Source organism: Sciurus carolinensis, chromosome 17 (genome assembly GCF_902686445.1).
Source record: "Sciurus carolinensis chromosome 17, mSciCar1.2, whole genome shotgun sequence".
Lineage (NCBI taxonomy): Eukaryota > Metazoa > Chordata > Mammalia > Rodentia > Sciuridae > Sciurus > Sciurus carolinensis.
Window position 1 is genome coordinate 56229077 of NC_062229.1, and position 16660 is coordinate 56245736.

Genomic DNA, 16660 nt, shown 5'->3' on the forward strand with positions numbered 1-16660 from the left:
GGGACAGCCATTGCACCTGACCTGGGGCAGCCTTTGACTCAGCATTTGTGCTCTTCGTCTGGGCCCTGAAAACTAGTCCTTGTCTTATCTGGGACCCTGTAGCCCCCATTTGCAGCAGGTACTGGGCAGAAGCAGTTAAGAAAAAAGGAGAAACTGAAATGGAGTTGGTAGAAGCCCACCCACCTTCACATGAAGGGTCAGGGCTCCCGTGTGTGTGGATCCATCTCCTGGCATTCTGAGACTGCATTTTGACTGGATCCCCAGGCCAAGCCAAGGGAAGGAGGCCTGGTGGGGTGATTCTGGACATCAGTGTGAATAGACAGTAATGTTGGCCACAGTCCCCAGGCCCATGCATTCCCAGCTTTGGCTAGGGTTGTCCCTGCCTCTGGGAAATACCAGGCTGTCTGTCAGAGGTTGCCAATCCCCAGCAGGGAAATGGGGCTGAGGTGGAGCCCCTGACCCCAATGGTGCAGTCTCTTGTCCTTGGCAGACTTCTTTGGGACCCCAAGACTATCCAGAATCAGTTCTTCCAGATGTTCATTTTAAGTTCTCCAGAACCAAGTCCCTACAGTCTTTTGGCCATCTGCCTCCCAGCTGACTGGAATATTCCTGTGTGACAGATGCTTGACGTGAGTTCAAGTCCTAGGCCTACTGCTGGTAAACTGGGTGACTTTGGACAGATTACCTAACCTCAGTTTCCTCAGCTATAAATCGGCATGGTAAAATAAATTTAAAGAATTCAAGTAAGGCACTTAGACAGTACCTGGCTATCGGAAGCTCTGGATCAGCTGGGACCGCCCGTGCTGCCAAAGCATCCTTGTTTCCATGAGTGTGCAGGGCTAGCTGTGTGCAAGGGATATCGGGGAGAGTCAGAGGGCAGGGCATAGAGCCAGGCAGCTGCAGAGGACAGGGTGCGGTGGATGGGGGCAGAGTTGATGGGGCTTCCCTCCCAGCCTCAGACCTGCTTTTCCCATCCCTGGGTTTGCTGTGATTCCTGAGCCCTCACAGGTGGGGCAGTGGACAGCATCTCAGGCTGTTTCCTTGCTGTCCTCCTTCCCAAAAAGCAACCAGCTTTGGACTAGACATAGCTTCTCTTTAATGGAAGTCTTAGGGTGCTTTGACACAAGGGATGCACTTGGTCAGGGAGGGGTGGCAGATCTGCTGCGATCCCAAGGGAGAACTGGTGGGAGGTGGGAGGGCTCAGAAGATGTCAGGGACAATATAGTCCGTATGAGCTCCATCGATCAGTCCAGCTCCATTGTTATGGATGAACCAGCAGGATACCTCTGTCCCATGTCGGGGGTCCTTGCTGTAGTCTTTCTGCGAGCCTCTGGGGACAGACAAGTCAGCCGAGGTCACTTTTGGAACCTGGCAAGGTTGCACCTCCCCAGGAAGCTCCCCAACCCCTCTGATTCCTGGAAGAAGGTCCCAGCAGATAATAGAAAACAAAAAGCAGTCAAGGGCAGAAGGGAAGCAGCCCACCCACCTGGTGACTGTCAGCTGGTGGTTCTTCACCACCATTGTGGCATCTGACCTGGTGGGGTCAGAACCTGGGTGGATGTCAGACACTTCAAAATCAAGGGGGTGGAAGAATTGCCCTGGAAAGGCATAGTGGCGGCAGAAGTTACCATCAGGAGGGGTTGCTCCTGCCTTGATTGATTGTTTTTGGTAAATCTTGGCATCAAAAGCCATCTTAGCTGACTAGCAGATATATCTCTGGGTGGTCCTGTCTCCCGTTTTTGTTTGTTTGTTTGTTGTTGTTGTTGGTGTTTTGGGTACTGGGGATTGAACCCAGGGATGCTTAACCACTGAGCCACATCCCTTGCCCTTTTTTTGGTATTTATTTAGAGACACAATCTCGCTGAGTTGCTAAGTGCCTCGCTAAGTTGCTGAGGCTGGCTTTGAACTCATGATCCTCCCGCCTCAACCTCCAGAGCTGCTAGGATTACCAGTGTGCACCAGATTGCCTCCTTTCTTTTTAACCAATTCCAGTCTACCCAATCTGACTCAGGAGAGAGGTTTGAGGGGCAGGTGCCCAAGAGAGCAGGATCAAGAATTGGCCACACATGTGCAGTGTGGCTATGGGTCCACCCCTCTCACAAGGTCCCTGAGAACTCTCTGGGTCTTTCTGTTTGCTAACTAGAGCTCTCTCCTGCCCCTTTCTCCCAGGCTCACTTAGGTTTTTGTTTCTCTGTGTGTTGAATCACAGCCTTTTTGAAGGACAAGACCCTCATCACCAGGACAGCCCACCTGAACCCAAGCTCTGAGACCTGGAGGCCATGTTGGAGATTGGCTTGTCTTGGTGGTCCAGGACCTAGGAGCACACTGGCTTCAACATCCAGCAACCCCAACTCTGCCCGCCTGGCTGGACATACCCAGCAGCCCATGTGTCCGAGCCGACATCCGGTGGCTATCCAACACATAGAAGCCCAGGAAGTCCTGTTGGACCGTACTCCCCTTCCACACTCGGTGCAGGACAACCTCAAAGGTGGCCCTGTCATCCACGGACACCATCAGGCTTCTCTTCTTGTTGATGGTCACTACTATCCTGCAGGGCCAAGGTGTCCATCAGGGCAGGAGCAGCTACACTGTGTTCCCCTTCATTCAGTTGCCCTAGTCGTCCGCGACCCAGCTCTTATGACCACCCCCAAGCCTTCATCCCCAGATGTTTGAGTGTTAAACGCTCCAAGTCCTCTCTCTTGTGTTGCTATTGGTCAAGGCTGTGTCAACCCCTCTACACAAACTGCATCATTCTCACTCTAATCTCCTGAGGACCAAGGCTCAGAGAGGTTAATTAACTTGCCCAAGATCACACTGCTGGCTAGTAGTGGAACCGGGACTTGGACACCAGCCAGTCTAATATCAGTCTGTGTTCTCTGACTCATCAACTATGTCTTCTACCCCAGACTCACTCACTCCACCTTTTTCTATAGCTCTGCTGCTCAGAATCAGGCTCTGGGGCTCTGCAGAGTTTGTTGAATAAATGAATGAGTGAAGGAAGGAACAGTCATGGGTCAAAGTAGATTTTGACAGGTGCCAGATGGGAAACCCAAGAGGATGCTGGGATTCTGCAGAATAAGAGTGCAAGGACTTCAAGGAAGAAGTGGCTTTTGTGCTGCAGCTGGATGGTGAGCTGGCTTTGCTTGGTGGAGACTGGAGTGGAATTCAGCGTGAGGGCCTGGGGGGAGTATGGCCTGGAGTCCATGGAAGGCGGATGGATACACAGAGCGTGACCTGCTTACTCAGGCCCCATGAACACTGCTTGGGGGATGTGGGATCCATAGGCTCAGGCAGCCCAACTGGTGCTGGGCCCTTTGGTCTTTGACCCATGTCACCTTCCATTCCTCCCCTTCCAGTCTAGTTACCCATCATGACGCAGCGCAGCCTGGTCCCTCCAGGAGAACACAGGCCCGCCCTCACCGGCATTCAGTGTAATGTTCTGAGGGGTCACTTCCAGCCGAAATCCTGTTGCAGGGTTTGCAATCCCCAGTCTCCCGAAGTACGTGCCCTCGTGCTGCCCGGGACTCCTGGCCTTGTTACCGATGAGCTGCCCGTTCACTGAGAAGCCTGCAGCGGATGGGCAGGGGGCTGTCAGCCTTGATCATGCTGCACCTCTGTCCTAGACACCCCCCCCCCACTCCCCACATGCCACCCCATCTAAGGGCCTCCCCTTCCATGGGGGCTTCGGGATGGTCCTGCTCACAGTCCCATCTCTCCTTCCTTCCCGCTGTGCTCCCTGTCCCTCCAGGCACACTACATATCCCAGACTTAGCCCTGGGCTCTGGGTTCTAAAGAAAGTCTTGTCTCCCTGAGGGCATATTGTGGGCCTGCTCCTTCCCTTGGCCCCAGGCCCTCTCAAGTTCACAGCAGGTGCTAGAAATATATTTGTGGAGCCTCTTGACAGAGGCCCTGCTTCCCATCCTCACCATTCCAATACTCTGAAATTATCATCCAGGAATTTGATCACCTGGTCACCTCCTCCCTCTCCTAACCTGTATGAGGGCAGGGACAGTTTTGGTTCCCACCATATCCTCAGCCCCTTTAGAAGTGCTCAACAAACATGGCAGCTGGATTGACTGGACTGGGAGAAAGATAGGGCCAAGCCATGCTGCGTGCAGGGGCGCACACCTGTTACCCCAGCAGCTCCGGAGGCTGAGGCAGGAGGATCTCAAGTTTAAAACCAGCCTCAGCAACTTAGCCAGACCCTAAGGAACTGAGCAACAAACTGCCTCAAAAAGTAAAAAATATGAAAAAAAAAAAGGGGGGGCTAGGGATGTGGCTCAGTGGTTGAGCACCCCTGGGTTCAATCTCTGGTACAAAAAAAAAAAAAAAAAGGGAGAGAGAGAGAGGCCTCCCATTTAAAAATGGTTAAGAACATTATGAGACCCTTCTAAGTGTAGGTGCTGTGCTCCTGTGCAGGTCACACATCTATGAAGCCAGTGCTATGTGGGGTCTGACCAGGGGCGTGGAGAAGAAGGCAAGCAGAGCCCAGTAAAATGGACAGTGCACAGGGCAGTGGGGGCTATGGCCGCAGTCCTGTCCGTGGCCAAATGTGGAGTGAGGGGGAGCCCTGGCCCTGCCCTGTCTGGTAGATGGCATGAGAGTCACCTGTGTCCGGGTCCTGTACCAGGTTCAGGATCACGCCAGGCTCCTCATTGATGTTGAAGCACAGTGCGTCCCCTTTCTGAGGCACGTGGATGATGAAGTGGGGGTCAGTGTCCACTGGGAGCACAGCATGGAGGCGTCAGATTGGGGATCAGGCAGGAAGTGTCCAACCAGGCAGGTCCCAGAGAGAGGAGGGCCAGACACTCCCAAGGACTCACCACTGGTCACTTGGTTTGACAACTGCTGGAAGTTGAGGCTGGAGGCCGTCGGGGAAGGTTGGGCAGCGGAGAGCACGAACGCTGTGGGCGAGAGTGGCGGCACCAGGGGGAGAGGGGACTGGGCCCTCTCGGAGCTGCCAGTCGCTTTGCTAATGACCTCCCCCAAAGCAGGCTGGCCTGAGGCCACGGGAGCTCTGAGGCCGCAGAGCCTCAAGTGCCCTCATCTGCCTCTCAGGTGATAGAGACAGAGGTTTGGCCTGGCATGGTGGACTAGCCCCCTCTGTCTCCTCCCAGGGACTGTTTTGGGCAGTGAAGAGAGTGAAACAGGTGATACTCCAGAGGCTTTTGGTCAGCCAGAGGGCCAGCAGGGTAAGAAGAGAGGTAGACATGAGTCACCAGGATGGCTGTACTTACTCCTTCTGGGTCCCAGCATCTCTGTAGACGACAAGGACAAAGAGCACAGTGTCACCACGGAGCCCCATACTCAGGGCATGGGGCTTAGCCCACAAGTGCTCCCTGGGCCCAGAGATGAATTGGACTGGGCCCAGGCTTTCTGGGGGCCTTAGTCCTCCCCAGCTGTCCCCCACCTCCTCACAGATGCACGCTTGTGTGCGGGGACTCAACCAAGGAGGGCAAGGGGTTGAGTCACACAGGGGCTCACAGGATGCAGCCGTGAGCAGCAGGGCAGTGGTGTCTCAGGAGAAGGAAGGAGCCTGGGAAGGAGTGGGTATGGGGAGCTGGGTGCGCGGGGCTGGAGCACATGCCATCTGCCCGGCTATGGGAAGCCCCATACTAAAACCAACACCATGTAAACTCACCCAAGGGCTGAGAATCTGGAAGGGAGGGGAAAAAGAAGAGAATTAAAACCCAGGAGTTTTTTTGGCCCAGAGACTCCCCCTCCTCCAACCCTGCCCATACCCTCTGGGGTCTTGTCAATGGTGGGCTCCAGCCCATCATGGTCTGTCATGCCTCGGATGGTCATGGAGGTCAGTGGGGTCACAAACTGATAGTCCAGTGACATCTTTAGGATCTGGGATGACAGGTTGGCCCTCTCCTCCCCATCCACTGTCATCCTGTGGGTAAGACAGATGCTGGCTCTAAGACCCCAGTGCAGGTGATGACAGACCCTCCTCCTTCCACCCAGTCATTCACTCACTAATTCATTCATTCATTCATTCATTCATTCATTCATTCATTCATTCAACAAACATCAAAAACCTGCTGTGCCCTGTTCAGTGGTTGTGGCATTGGGGACTTCAGGGTTTCATGACCTCCTACAGAACAAAAACCTGGAGATTGGCAGGGTTGAGAGGTATGTCTTGGAGATACACAGAGAATTGAGCAGTGGTACTTGGTCCCACCTCTCTGGACTTCAATTGCTCACCTTTTAAAGGGGATAAAGAGGGAATTCTGCCACAGGTTTTTGTTTTGTACCAGGGATTGAGCCCAGGGGCGCTTAACCATTGAGTCACATTCCCAGCCCTTTTTATATTTTATTTAGAGACAGGATCTCACTGAGTTGCTTAGGGCCTCACCAAGATGCTGAGGCTGACTTTGAACTCATGATCCTCCTGCCTCAGCCTCCTGAGCCGCTGGGATTACAGGTGTGCACCACTGCACCAGGCTCTCCTAAATGAGTGTGTTTAGACACCATGCAGCCCCACAGTCAACAGCAGCCTCTGCCAAGGCAGCTCAGTGGTGTCCACAGCGGGCTGTCCCCAAGGGGGCCCACCTACACTGTTGACCAGCTGGTTGATATTAACTCATTGAGCAAAGCGGGAGGAAAGTAAATGTGACGGCTTGAAACCTGAAGGCTCAGAACTGCCCCTTCCCTGTTTGTAAGGCATGGGGGACTCTGGGGTGAACAGTGGCCACTCCTGGCAGCTGCAGGCCCTACCTCTTGGCCAGCAGCTCCTGGATGGTGAGGTAGGCCCAGAGGCGCTCAACGTGGTTCTCCAACATGTGGCCGCGTTCTCGGAGTAGTTTCTTCATCTCTTCCTCGTCCACTAGGCAGGTTGTCTTGAACGCTTGTCCCTCCTAGGGGTCAAGTTGGGGAGAGGGGCCATGCACCATGATGAGCATGACACTTCAGAGCCAAGGCTCTGAAAGCCCCATTGTCACCAGGTCTCTGCAGCTTCACTCAATGTCACCTGCTTTCTTGAGCCTGCCCTTGTCCTCTTCATTCATTCATTAATTCAACCACCATCCGGGAGCCAGGCATGGCCAAGGCCCTGGGATCCCATAGGATGAAAGAACCAGGCCGGCAAAGACCCAGCTGTTTCTACTATCATCTTCTTCTCAAGTTCAAGGTGGGCTGCCCCACACAAGTGTGCCTTCTTTTCCTGGCTACAATAATGGGGTCCACCCCTCAAGGGTGTCCAATGGAGCAGGCACTGCATAAGAATATTCCAAGGACAATTCCATTTATCCCACACAACACTCTGCTGCAATCTACCATCACGGCACCAAAAAGGAAACTGAGGCCTAGAGAGTTTGGACTCCCTTGCCCATGGTCACCCACTGGTCAGGGCAGAGCCAGGGACCAGTTTGGCTCTCCTTACTCAAAGCCTGAGTTCTGAACCTTTATTCACACTGTGGACCTGAGTCCATGCCCTGGAAGGCAAGGTCCAGGTCCCCAAACCTGTGACTCCTCCCAGCATACATTGCACCATGACACAAAACCTGGTACGTCAGTAGGTATTCAGGAAATGGTTGTCAAGTAAGAAGGGAGAAATTGGCCTCTTGCTCTCTCGTAGCCTGGGAGGAATGATATGAGCAGTAACAGGTGGTCCATTTGGGGTCTAGTGGTTACAGCTGATAGGGGCCATGTTGACCCTATTCCAGCCTGTCCAGACCCCAGGCCTGCGGTGTGTGACGTGGAGGGGGTGGGACTACTCTGGGGAAGGAGAGGCTCCCTGGAGCAGGCAGGGGTGGAGAAAGTGGTTTGGGGCCTCTGCTTGCTGTCTGGCCCATCATTTACCCCGCGGGCTTGCACTTCGGCCTTGAAGCTGCCCAGTTTGTTGTCAGCAATGCGTCCAGCCACCATGATCTCGGAGCCGTCGTAGTACTGTTTATGTCGGTGCTGGGTCAGAGCCGAGACGGCATCCCGGGGGTACTGCAACTCCACATCCACCAGCAGGGGGTTGGCCACCTGGTTGTAGAAGCCCTGCAGTGATAGGGGGTGCAGCTCAGAGCTGAGCACCATGGGCCCCTGATGGGAAATCTGATCACCAACTAGGGTGTCAGGATCCCCACTTTGGAGGAGGAATCTGAGGTTCAAAGAGGTTAAGCAACTGGCTAGATGTCACACAGTTAATCTGAACTCTTCTCAAAAAGAGTTATCTTTTCCTCTAGGCTGATGGGCAAAAGGTCACAGGCTGGGCCCCCATTGGCGTGCTATGCTGTTGGTGGTACGTGGCGGGTACAGGGAGACCTGTAGCTGCTGAGCGGCATCATGGTCCTCATAGATCCTCTGGGCCCATCCGTTGTTCTCCATGGACATGACCTCCAGGAAGTTAAAGTCCAGGTCGTGGCCAAAGCCCAGGTTATAGAGCGGGAACTTGCCCCGGATGGCTTCACGGACGTTCTTGAGGATTTGGGAACGGTCTGTTACCCCTGTAACCACACATCCAGGTTGTTATGGAATGCTGGCCCACAGCATGTGGGGTGCTAGGAGGCTTTGGAACACTCCCAGAGGTCCATGCCTTCCATCTCAGGTCACCTCCAGTCTCCACGGACCTCTGGAGGCATCACCTCCTCCTGGCTACCCTGGCAACTGCAATAACTGGTAACAGAGCTCCTTGCAGACCCTGCCATCCACCTGGATCCATCCAAGCAGATCTCATGCTGCTCCAAACTTTCCCACACCTTCTGGTGTGGCCTGTGAGGCCCTGACAACTTTCCACCCTGTGTCACCTGTTCTGCACAGGTTTAGGGCAGGTCCTGCCAGCGCATACACCTTTTATACACATTTTCCCCTCTAAGGTTGCCCACTCTGCCAGGAATCCCTTCTCCTCTCCCTCTCTTCCTTCCAGACTGAGCCCAGGACTCACCTCTTCTATGAGGCTTTCCCACGCCTCACCTAGTCCAGGTACCCCTTGTCTGTGCTTCCACAGACCCCTGTCACCCTGTCCTTTCAGAACCCTTGACAGAACCTCTGCTCTTGGGTCTGCTCCCACCAGTGGATTGAGACACAGCTTTTTTTTTCTTTTTGGGGGGGAAGAGGGATACCGAGGATTGAACCCAGGGGCACTCAACCACTAAGCCACATCCCCAGCTCTATTTTGTATTTTATTTAGAGACAGGGTCTCACTGAGTTGCTTAGGGCCTCGCTAAGTGGGGAGGTTGGCTTTGAACTTGTGATCCTCCTACCTCAGCCCCCTGAGCCGCTGGGATTACAGGCATGTGCCACCATGCCTGACTTTTGTTCTCTTGGTAGCTCTTCTCAGTCCCTCTTCTTGGGCATGGCACACAATAGGTGCTGAATATATTGAATTAATTCCAGCCGGGCGCGGTGGCATATGCCTGTAATCCCAGCAACTGAGGAAGCTGAGGCAGGAGGATTCCAAGTTTGAAGTCAGCCTCAGCAATTGATCAAGGTCCTAAGTAATGTAGTGAGACCCTATCTCAAAATAAAAAAATAAAAAGGCTGGGGATGTAGCTCAGTGGTAAAAGCACCCCCAGGTTCAATCCCTGGTACCAATATATGTACATACGTATAAATTCTATTAAGTTCAATCTAGGAATTCTGCCCATCCTCCAGGGTTCTGTGTAGCCCCATGTCATGCAGAAGTAGCCCCACCTCACAGGACAGAGATCCTGTGTTGAAGTTCCCACAGACTTGGTGGTCTGAATTGTATTTTCAGAATCGTGCTTGCCTTTTTTCAACCTTTCTGTCCCCCAGTGGCCCATCCAATGGTTGCATCAGCTTGACCTCCTCTGGTAATAAGGAGGTGACCACCTCCTAGGGCAGCCCTCGAGTCACTTACCCTCCGTGGGCTCCCCATCTGTCAACATAATGAGAATGGAAGCCTGGTTACTGACTTGTGGGCTGCTTCCCTGAACTTTGTTCAGGATCTCAATTCCCCGGAGTAAACCTCCATTCAGGTTTGTGGCTGTAAAAGGAGAGAAATCAGACCAGCGTACACCCATATTCCAAAGAAACAGAGGTGACGCTGAGGTGGCCTGAGACTCCCATTCTTACCCCCAGCCAGGGAGAAACGGCGCACAAAGTCCTGAGCTGCTCGAATATTGGCCTCTGACGCTTGTATCAGTGAGCCCTGCCATGATTGCACTTGAGATCCAAAGAGGACCAGGTCAAAGTAGTCCTGTGGCCGCATATCTCCCAGGATTTTAAGGAGTGCCTCCTTGGTCTGCAAGGACAGGACAGTCCATTAAGGGACACAGCCCCAGGGTGGCCTCAGGATAGCACCTTCCATCAACTCCAGATACCCATTTCAGAGATCCGCAGGGCGGAGACAACGGACAGGTGAGAGGGATGAACAGGACAGCCAGGTCATCCCAAGACAAGAGCACGAGGGGCATAGAGAAGTCAAAAGACCCAGCAAGGATTAAGAAAGGCCCCCAGGAGGCTATGTTTCCAAAACTCAGCTGTCCAGTCATGGCTTCACTGTGTCACAGTCAGGGCACTCAGAGCACCAAGGGCTGTGAGCTGTGCCCTGCTGCAAGATGCCCTCCTGCAGACCACCTAGCTGGGATTGGTGGCACACATCTATAATCCCAGGCTTGGGAGGCTGAGGCAGGAGGATCATGAGTTCAATGCCAGCCTCAGCAAAAGTGAGGCTCTAAAAAACTCAGTGAGACCCTGTTTCTAAATAAAATACAAAGTGGCTGGGGATGTGGCTCAGTGGTCGAGTACCCCTGAGTTCCATCCCCAGTACTCCCCACCACCAAAAAATAAGAAACCCACACCCTCCTGCAGACCACCTTATTGTCAGCACTTGTAGTGCACAGGTTTGCTGTTCCATGGGGAAACTCCATAAGCCTGTGTCACATGATCATCCTCTGTGTGGCCATTGAGAAGTGCCTGCCCAAGGTTGCCCAGCAAGGAAGCAGTAACTGATTCCAGAGACCCTAACAGCTGGGATTTCCAGTTTAATCACCCAAACCAGAATCTGACAGCCAAACTGCAGCGGGGTGAGTGACAGGGCTGAAGAAATTTCCATCGGATGAACTGCTGCAAGCCAAGTTACCTGCTTCATTTTCTGACCTTCCATGGAGCCACTGATGTCAATCACAAAAACGAGGTTTTTGCTCATGTTCGTCAGGTTTTGGGGGGCAAAGAAGTGGGCGAAGTAGGTATTGGCCACCTGAAACAGAGGAAGGTGACTGAGTCCTCTCTCATAAGCACCCCTTGCCCACCCTCTGGGGCTGGGGCCAGAAACTTCATGCTCACCAGGAGGTCACAGAGTTTGTCTCGATTGACATCGTAGGTGACCTTGAAATCCCCATTCAGCAAAGAGGTTGAGCACGTGGGGCAGGATTGTTGTTGGCCCACAGTGGGGCGGAAGAGCACATGACCCTGGAATCATTAAGGGTTTGAGACATTATTGGTTTGTGCACACACGTAGGAAGATTGTGTGTGTGTGTGTGTGTGTGTGTGTGTGTGTGTGTGTTTGCCTGGTCACAGAGATGAGTTCAGTGGGTCATTCACGCAGCAGCTGAAAATGCACACCTGTATGTGATAGGAGAGAAGACCCATTTCTTTGTGTTTCTCCATCACTGGAAATTTCTACAATAAGCATCACTATTTGGGGTACATAAACAAGAAGAAAATAATAGCCATAGCATGGCATGAGAAAACCTCAGTCAACTCAAACTACCAAGTAAGAAAACCAGGCTACAGCACCGTGCTGAAAAATAAAACCCACCTGGCTCAACAGAGCAGAGACCCAGAAGCAGAGCTTGGGTCTGGTTTGAGTGGCTCTTGTGCTCAAGGAAACCAGGGATTTCTTTTTTCTAATTTGTCCCCAAATATTTTAACATATTTTTTTAGATGTTGATGGGCCTTTATTTTATTCATTTATTTATAGGCGGTGCTGAGAATCGAACCCAGGGCCTCACACATGCTAGGCAAGCGCTCTACCACTGAGCCACAACCCAACTCCTAGGGATGGTTTTGATTCACTACTTTCTATGTTTATGTACTTTCCTCATTTTTGTTAAAGGATTTTTATTGTTTACTTCTTGCTTGCTTGTTATAAAAGTTGTGCTCATCAAAAAACAAACAAGCCAAAATAAAAAACAAAGACAAAGAACAAACTTAAGAAGGGTGTGGTGACACACATCTGTAATTCCAGTGACTCAGGAGACTGAGGCTGGAGGATGGCAAGATTGAGGCCAACTTCTGCAACTTAATGAGATCCTAAGCAACTTAGCAAGACCCTATCTAGAAACAAAATAAAAAAGGGCTGGGGATGTATGAGTTCAATCCCCAGTACTGCAAACCCAAACCGAAAACACTTCAAAATAATTGTTAGAAAGGAAAGCACCCAAAAATTAAATAAATAAATAAATAAATAAGTAAGTAAATAAATAAGAGAAAGAAAGGAAAGCACCCATCCCTTGTACCCAATGGAAAGCAAGCATGTTGGCTAACATTTTGAGGTGTTCTACTTTGTATAAAAGGAGTCCTGCTCAACTGTAAGAGACATTTCTTTTCAATCAATTGTTATGGAGTCACTATGGAAGTTATGTGGGAATGAAAGGATTTGCTCCTGGCTGGGGTTGAGGGCAAGGCTACCCATCCACAGGTCACACTCTTTCAGAACTTGGGGTGGGGCATGCAGGGGGCTCTTGGAATTCTCGCGAATGGGTGGCCAGTGGCAAGTCCCTGAGGTCTTTCCAAACTCAATTATGTTTCCAGCCCAGTGTGGTGGTGCACGTCTGTAAACCCGGTGACTCAGGAGGCTGAGGCAGGAGGATTGCAAGTTCGAAGTCAGCCTCAGTAACTTAGTTAGGCTAAGTAACTCAGTGAGACCCTGTCTCTAAATGTAATGTGAAGAAGTGCTGGGGATGTGACTCTGTGGTTGAGTGCCCCTGACTTCAATCCCCAGTACCCGCCCCCACCAAATTGTGTTTCCAAGAAGCTAGGAGTCCTAAGCACAACCACATCTGAAATTGGCTTATGTGCAGAACAGCTCCCTAAATGCTGTCCCATGGGTGTGAGGCAGGCAACTCCCTCTGCCCGGACCATGCAGCCAGCAAGCGGTGGAGCTGGACTTGGTGCCTTTCCCACCACAGGGTGCAGTTTTTGCTAAATTGCTCTGAGAATCAGGAGTGATTCCAACCACAGGGCATCTGCTCCTCTCACCCCGAGGGAAGCCTGCAGTCCCCACCTGACTCCTGGGATAAGTCTAGACCTGCCTCATGGATGGGCCAAGCTGCCAAGTCCTGGGAGACCCACCACCATCCCCTGCCATTCCATGTACCTTTTTCCCTGAGAAGGACTTCTTGATAGTTTGAGCTGCCAGTTCCTTACTGAGGAAGGTGGCCTTAGCGTCCAGTTTGCTGATCCCCTGGGGCTCAAAGATGTCCACGTCAATCTGTACCATTGAAGCAAATTCTGTACCAAGGCCCCATTTGGGTCAGCATTAAGTCTCAGTCAAGAGCCAAAATGTGACCTGGATACCTACTGTGTGCAGTGCCCACCCAGTTCTCAGCACAGGGCCTGGCACATAGTAGGCACTCCAAAAATGTTTATTCAATGAAGACGTGCATGTCTAAACCCCTCAACTCAGCTCATTGGGCTGCCCAGGACTATCTGGTTTACAGATTACCTGGACTTTCAGTGTCTCTTGTGATCCTTGCAGTATTCCTGGGAAATGCAGGAATTCCCCATTTAGCAGATGGGCAAACTGAGGCTCAGAGATGAGGAGGGAGTTGGAAGATTCAGAGAGCTTCCTGTCCAAGAAGAGCCCACTGGAACCCACCTGGAGGAACTAGTCCCCTCCCTGCGTTCCCAGGCCTAGGATGGCACGTGATGCACGTTGAGCCAGTGCTGGGAACTGTGGTGAGACTGGGACAGACAGAAGCCCTGCCCCGGGACCTGCGAGCTACCTCAAAATGATGCACCAGTTGCTTGGGCTTGACTTTGATGACGATGTCATACTGTGTAAGTCTTCTCTTCAGCACCTCCTCATAGGTCAGCTGAAATGTGGCCTTGCTTTTGGGACCAATGGTGAGGTGGATAGCGAACTGCTCCATATTCCTCCCCGAGGCCCTGGACATGCCACCAGAGGCAACGAGAGGCAGACAAATAGTAAATGACATGTAAATCCTTGTCACCTAAAGCATAGCCCTCAGAATCAATTTCTATTATTTTCGTGCTTGTTCCTGGATTTCCTTGACCCTTACACCCTTGTCTCAGATCAGCCAGTCAGAGTCAGGGCTCAAGGATGGGCCCTGACTTCTCCCTGAAGCAGATCTGGGCAAAGGGCAACTGGGCACCAACCTTGCCCGGTGCACCTGTGCTGGCACTGAAGCTGGCCAGTTTGCTTCCTCTTCCACCATCCTGGGGCTCTACTCCACCCAAGGCCTTTGCAACCTTCAGCCCCAGAGGCTAGGCCAGGAGGGCTCAGAACTCACCTGACGAGGCCTGCATTCTCTCCTGAGATGGCTGCTTTCCGGTACTGCTTCCATGCTGTCACCTTGTCCTTTATGTCCCCGATGAATGCATTCCCATCTGCTGTGCTGCAGGGGAGGAAGAGGGCTCTCAGTGGAGGAAGCACCCCTCCTTGACCACATAGGTTCTTCCTATTGGAGGTGTGCTGAGCCTAGACACAGAGAGGACCCTGTTCACATGAGTCCTTGTAGGACAGTGTCTCCTGACTGGCCTTGCAATGTCCAGGGGGCCCATGGGCAGTGCAGTGGGCAGATAACAGCACAGAGGCCAGCATTTGCTCGTTGGGGCTAGGCAGAAAACAGCTCTCAGAGGCCTCAGATCCCTCTTTGTATTGGGATTCAAGGGCAGACCTAAAGGGCCCTGTCTGTGCTCACAGCTGGGGCCCTTTTAAAAGTGAGCATATGGTCTACACTGTCTGGCCACTGTAACCTAGGCTGGGACAGCTGAGCAGACACCTCTGGGACAGGGTGTGGGAGTCAGGCAGGTACACACATGGCAAAGTCACTGATGAAGGCTGTCTTGGGGATTTCCACATCGAAGGTCACTTCCCTGGCTTCATCTGCACTGTTGACCACTTGGCTGGTGATGACGTAGTGGGCGAAACGAGAGGTGACTTTGCAGTTGACTTTCAAACTCCGAATAAACACGCCATCAACCGTCTAAAGTGAGACAAGAGGGACCTTTGGCCTGGGACAGGCCAATGAGAGACCTCCTTGTCATCCTGGGTCCCAGCACCCAGTTTTGATGCTTGCAAGGTACCCAGATGCCAGAAGACTAAACCAAACCTCCCAGGAAGATCCTTCCTCTGCCTGAGATTGTACAGTGAGACATGAGGTGAGGTGGGAACAATCCCCAATTCCTGGGACTTGGGAGCCTTTGGCACCCACAGAAGGGTCCACCCCGAAGTGGCGGGAGAAAGCAAACCTGGAATAATGGCCCCATCACAGACCCCTTTGCCAAGACTCTCACTCACTGTGTCCACAGCCTGTCGCTTCTGCAAAACAAAGCCAGGGCCGAGAATGGGTGGGAATGCTAGGGCCCCACGGTCCCTCTCTTAAGGGGTGCAAGAGGACACAGCCTGGGTCCTCTGCCTCTGAACCTGGCCTCCTGCTTCTGGGCAGTAACCTCTGCAGTCAGAGGTGTTCGGGCAGTGGGGATGGCTCTGGTCCCTGGGCTAGGGGTCTTGTGTCCCTCCAGGGCCCCATCTAGGTGCAGGCTTAGCCACATACCTCGCTGCCCTTGGACCTGCCTCTGGCCAAGCCTGGAGCAGGCATGGCCTGTAGGGTGAGGAGGGATACCAGGTACGCACACAGCAGCACCCGAAGCGCCATGGCACCATCCATGGTCTCCAAGCTCCTGTTGTCCTGACATTTCACTCAGACCATTAATCAATACCATGCTGGACAAACATGGATTAAACATTAGACACAGTCAAGGCAAATATCGGGATTTGGGGAACCGACTATTGGCAAGGAAAGCAGGGGTTCCCAGTTCAGGGTTGATATCAATTCCTGACCAGACTCCAGACGGTGCCCTTGTGTATAGAACTGCGCCAGCCAAAGGCAATTGCCAAGACCCCTCAATGGTTCATCTTGTCATGGATCTGGCATGAGGTGGCACCGGTGACAGAGAGACATCTGGAAGGAAGTTGAAGTTAAAAATGGATTTCCAATCCTCATTAAGTATTTTTTTGGGGGGATACTAGGGATTGAACTCAGGGGCACTCAACCACTGAGCCACATTCCCAGCCTTATTTTGTATTTTATTTAGAAACAGGGTCTTGCTGAGTTGCTTAGCGCCTTGCTTTTGCTGAGGCTGGCTTTGAACTCATGATCCTCCTGCCTCAGCCTCCCAAACTGCTGGGATTATAGACGTGCCCCGTGGGGCCTGGCCAAACCACATTAAGCTTTACTTTCAGAATTCTTGAAGCATCAGCAAATCTTTCAGTCATGCTTTGGTCAGGGAGGCAGATATGGTGGCTTAGAAAGTGCCATGACACCTAACTACACCCAGGGTTCTAATGGTGCCAGGCCTGGCAATAGCTCGGCCAGAGGCATTCTGGGAAGTCGGGCAGGAGGAGTGACAGGTGACCTATGCTTTAAGCCAGTTCCCTCATCTCTCTGGACCTTCTCGCCTAGATTTGGAAGGAAGGACAGAAGTCAGCTTCATCATGCTCCACCTGGACAAGGATGCC

At 52.4% G+C, this 16660-nt stretch overlaps 2 protein-coding genes across 2 annotated transcripts in view; one reads left to right on the forward strand and one right to left on the reverse strand.

Annotated features, from left to right (window-relative positions):
- Positions 1-1078: 1078 nt before the first annotated feature.
- Positions 1079-15829, reverse strand: Itih1 (inter-alpha-trypsin inhibitor heavy chain 1). The gene is made up of 22 exons (XM_047532231.1): positions 15696-15829; positions 15440-15460; positions 14959-15125; positions 14430-14534; positions 13902-14064; positions 13274-13387; positions 11239-11364; positions 11036-11152; positions 10027-10195; positions 9812-9937; positions 8257-8438; positions 7804-7989; positions 6721-6860; positions 5742-5896; positions 5642-5656; positions 5238-5258; positions 4824-4904; positions 4609-4722; positions 3366-3567; positions 2376-2548; positions 1487-1598; positions 1079-1330 (listed from the first exon to the last, which is right to left on the reverse strand). Exons 1-22 carry the CDS (start codon positions 15807-15809, stop codon positions 1201-1203), a joined length of 2733 nt encoding a protein of 910 aa, XP_047388187.1. The 5' UTR covers positions 15810-15829; the 3' UTR covers positions 1079-1200.
- Positions 15182-16660, forward strand: part of Nek4 (NIMA related kinase 4) — a 32878-nt gene continuing 31399 nt past the window's right edge. Inside the window, exon 1 of the mRNA XM_047532238.1 lies at positions 15182-15300. The gene's annotated coding sequence lies outside the window, so the exon portion shown is untranslated. The remainder of the gene's footprint in view (positions 15301-16660) is intronic.

What these genes read in the sequence shown, in the direction of transcription:
- Itih1 (XM_047532231.1), bottom strand. Translation starts at nt 15,809, where the DNA reads ATGGATGGTGCCATGGCGCTTCGGGTGCTGCTGTGTGCGTACCTGGTA. An exon ending in AACTGGTGCATCATTTTGAG is followed by an intron (nt 13,388 to 13,901) that starts GTAGCTCGCAGG and finishes TCAATGGTACAG; the next exon opens with ATTGACGTGGACATCTTTGA. An exon ending in CAGGAGCTGCTGGCCAAGAG is followed by an intron (nt 5,897 to 6,720) that starts GTAGGGCCTGCA and finishes TCTTACCCACAG; the next exon opens with GATGACAGTGGATGGGGAGG.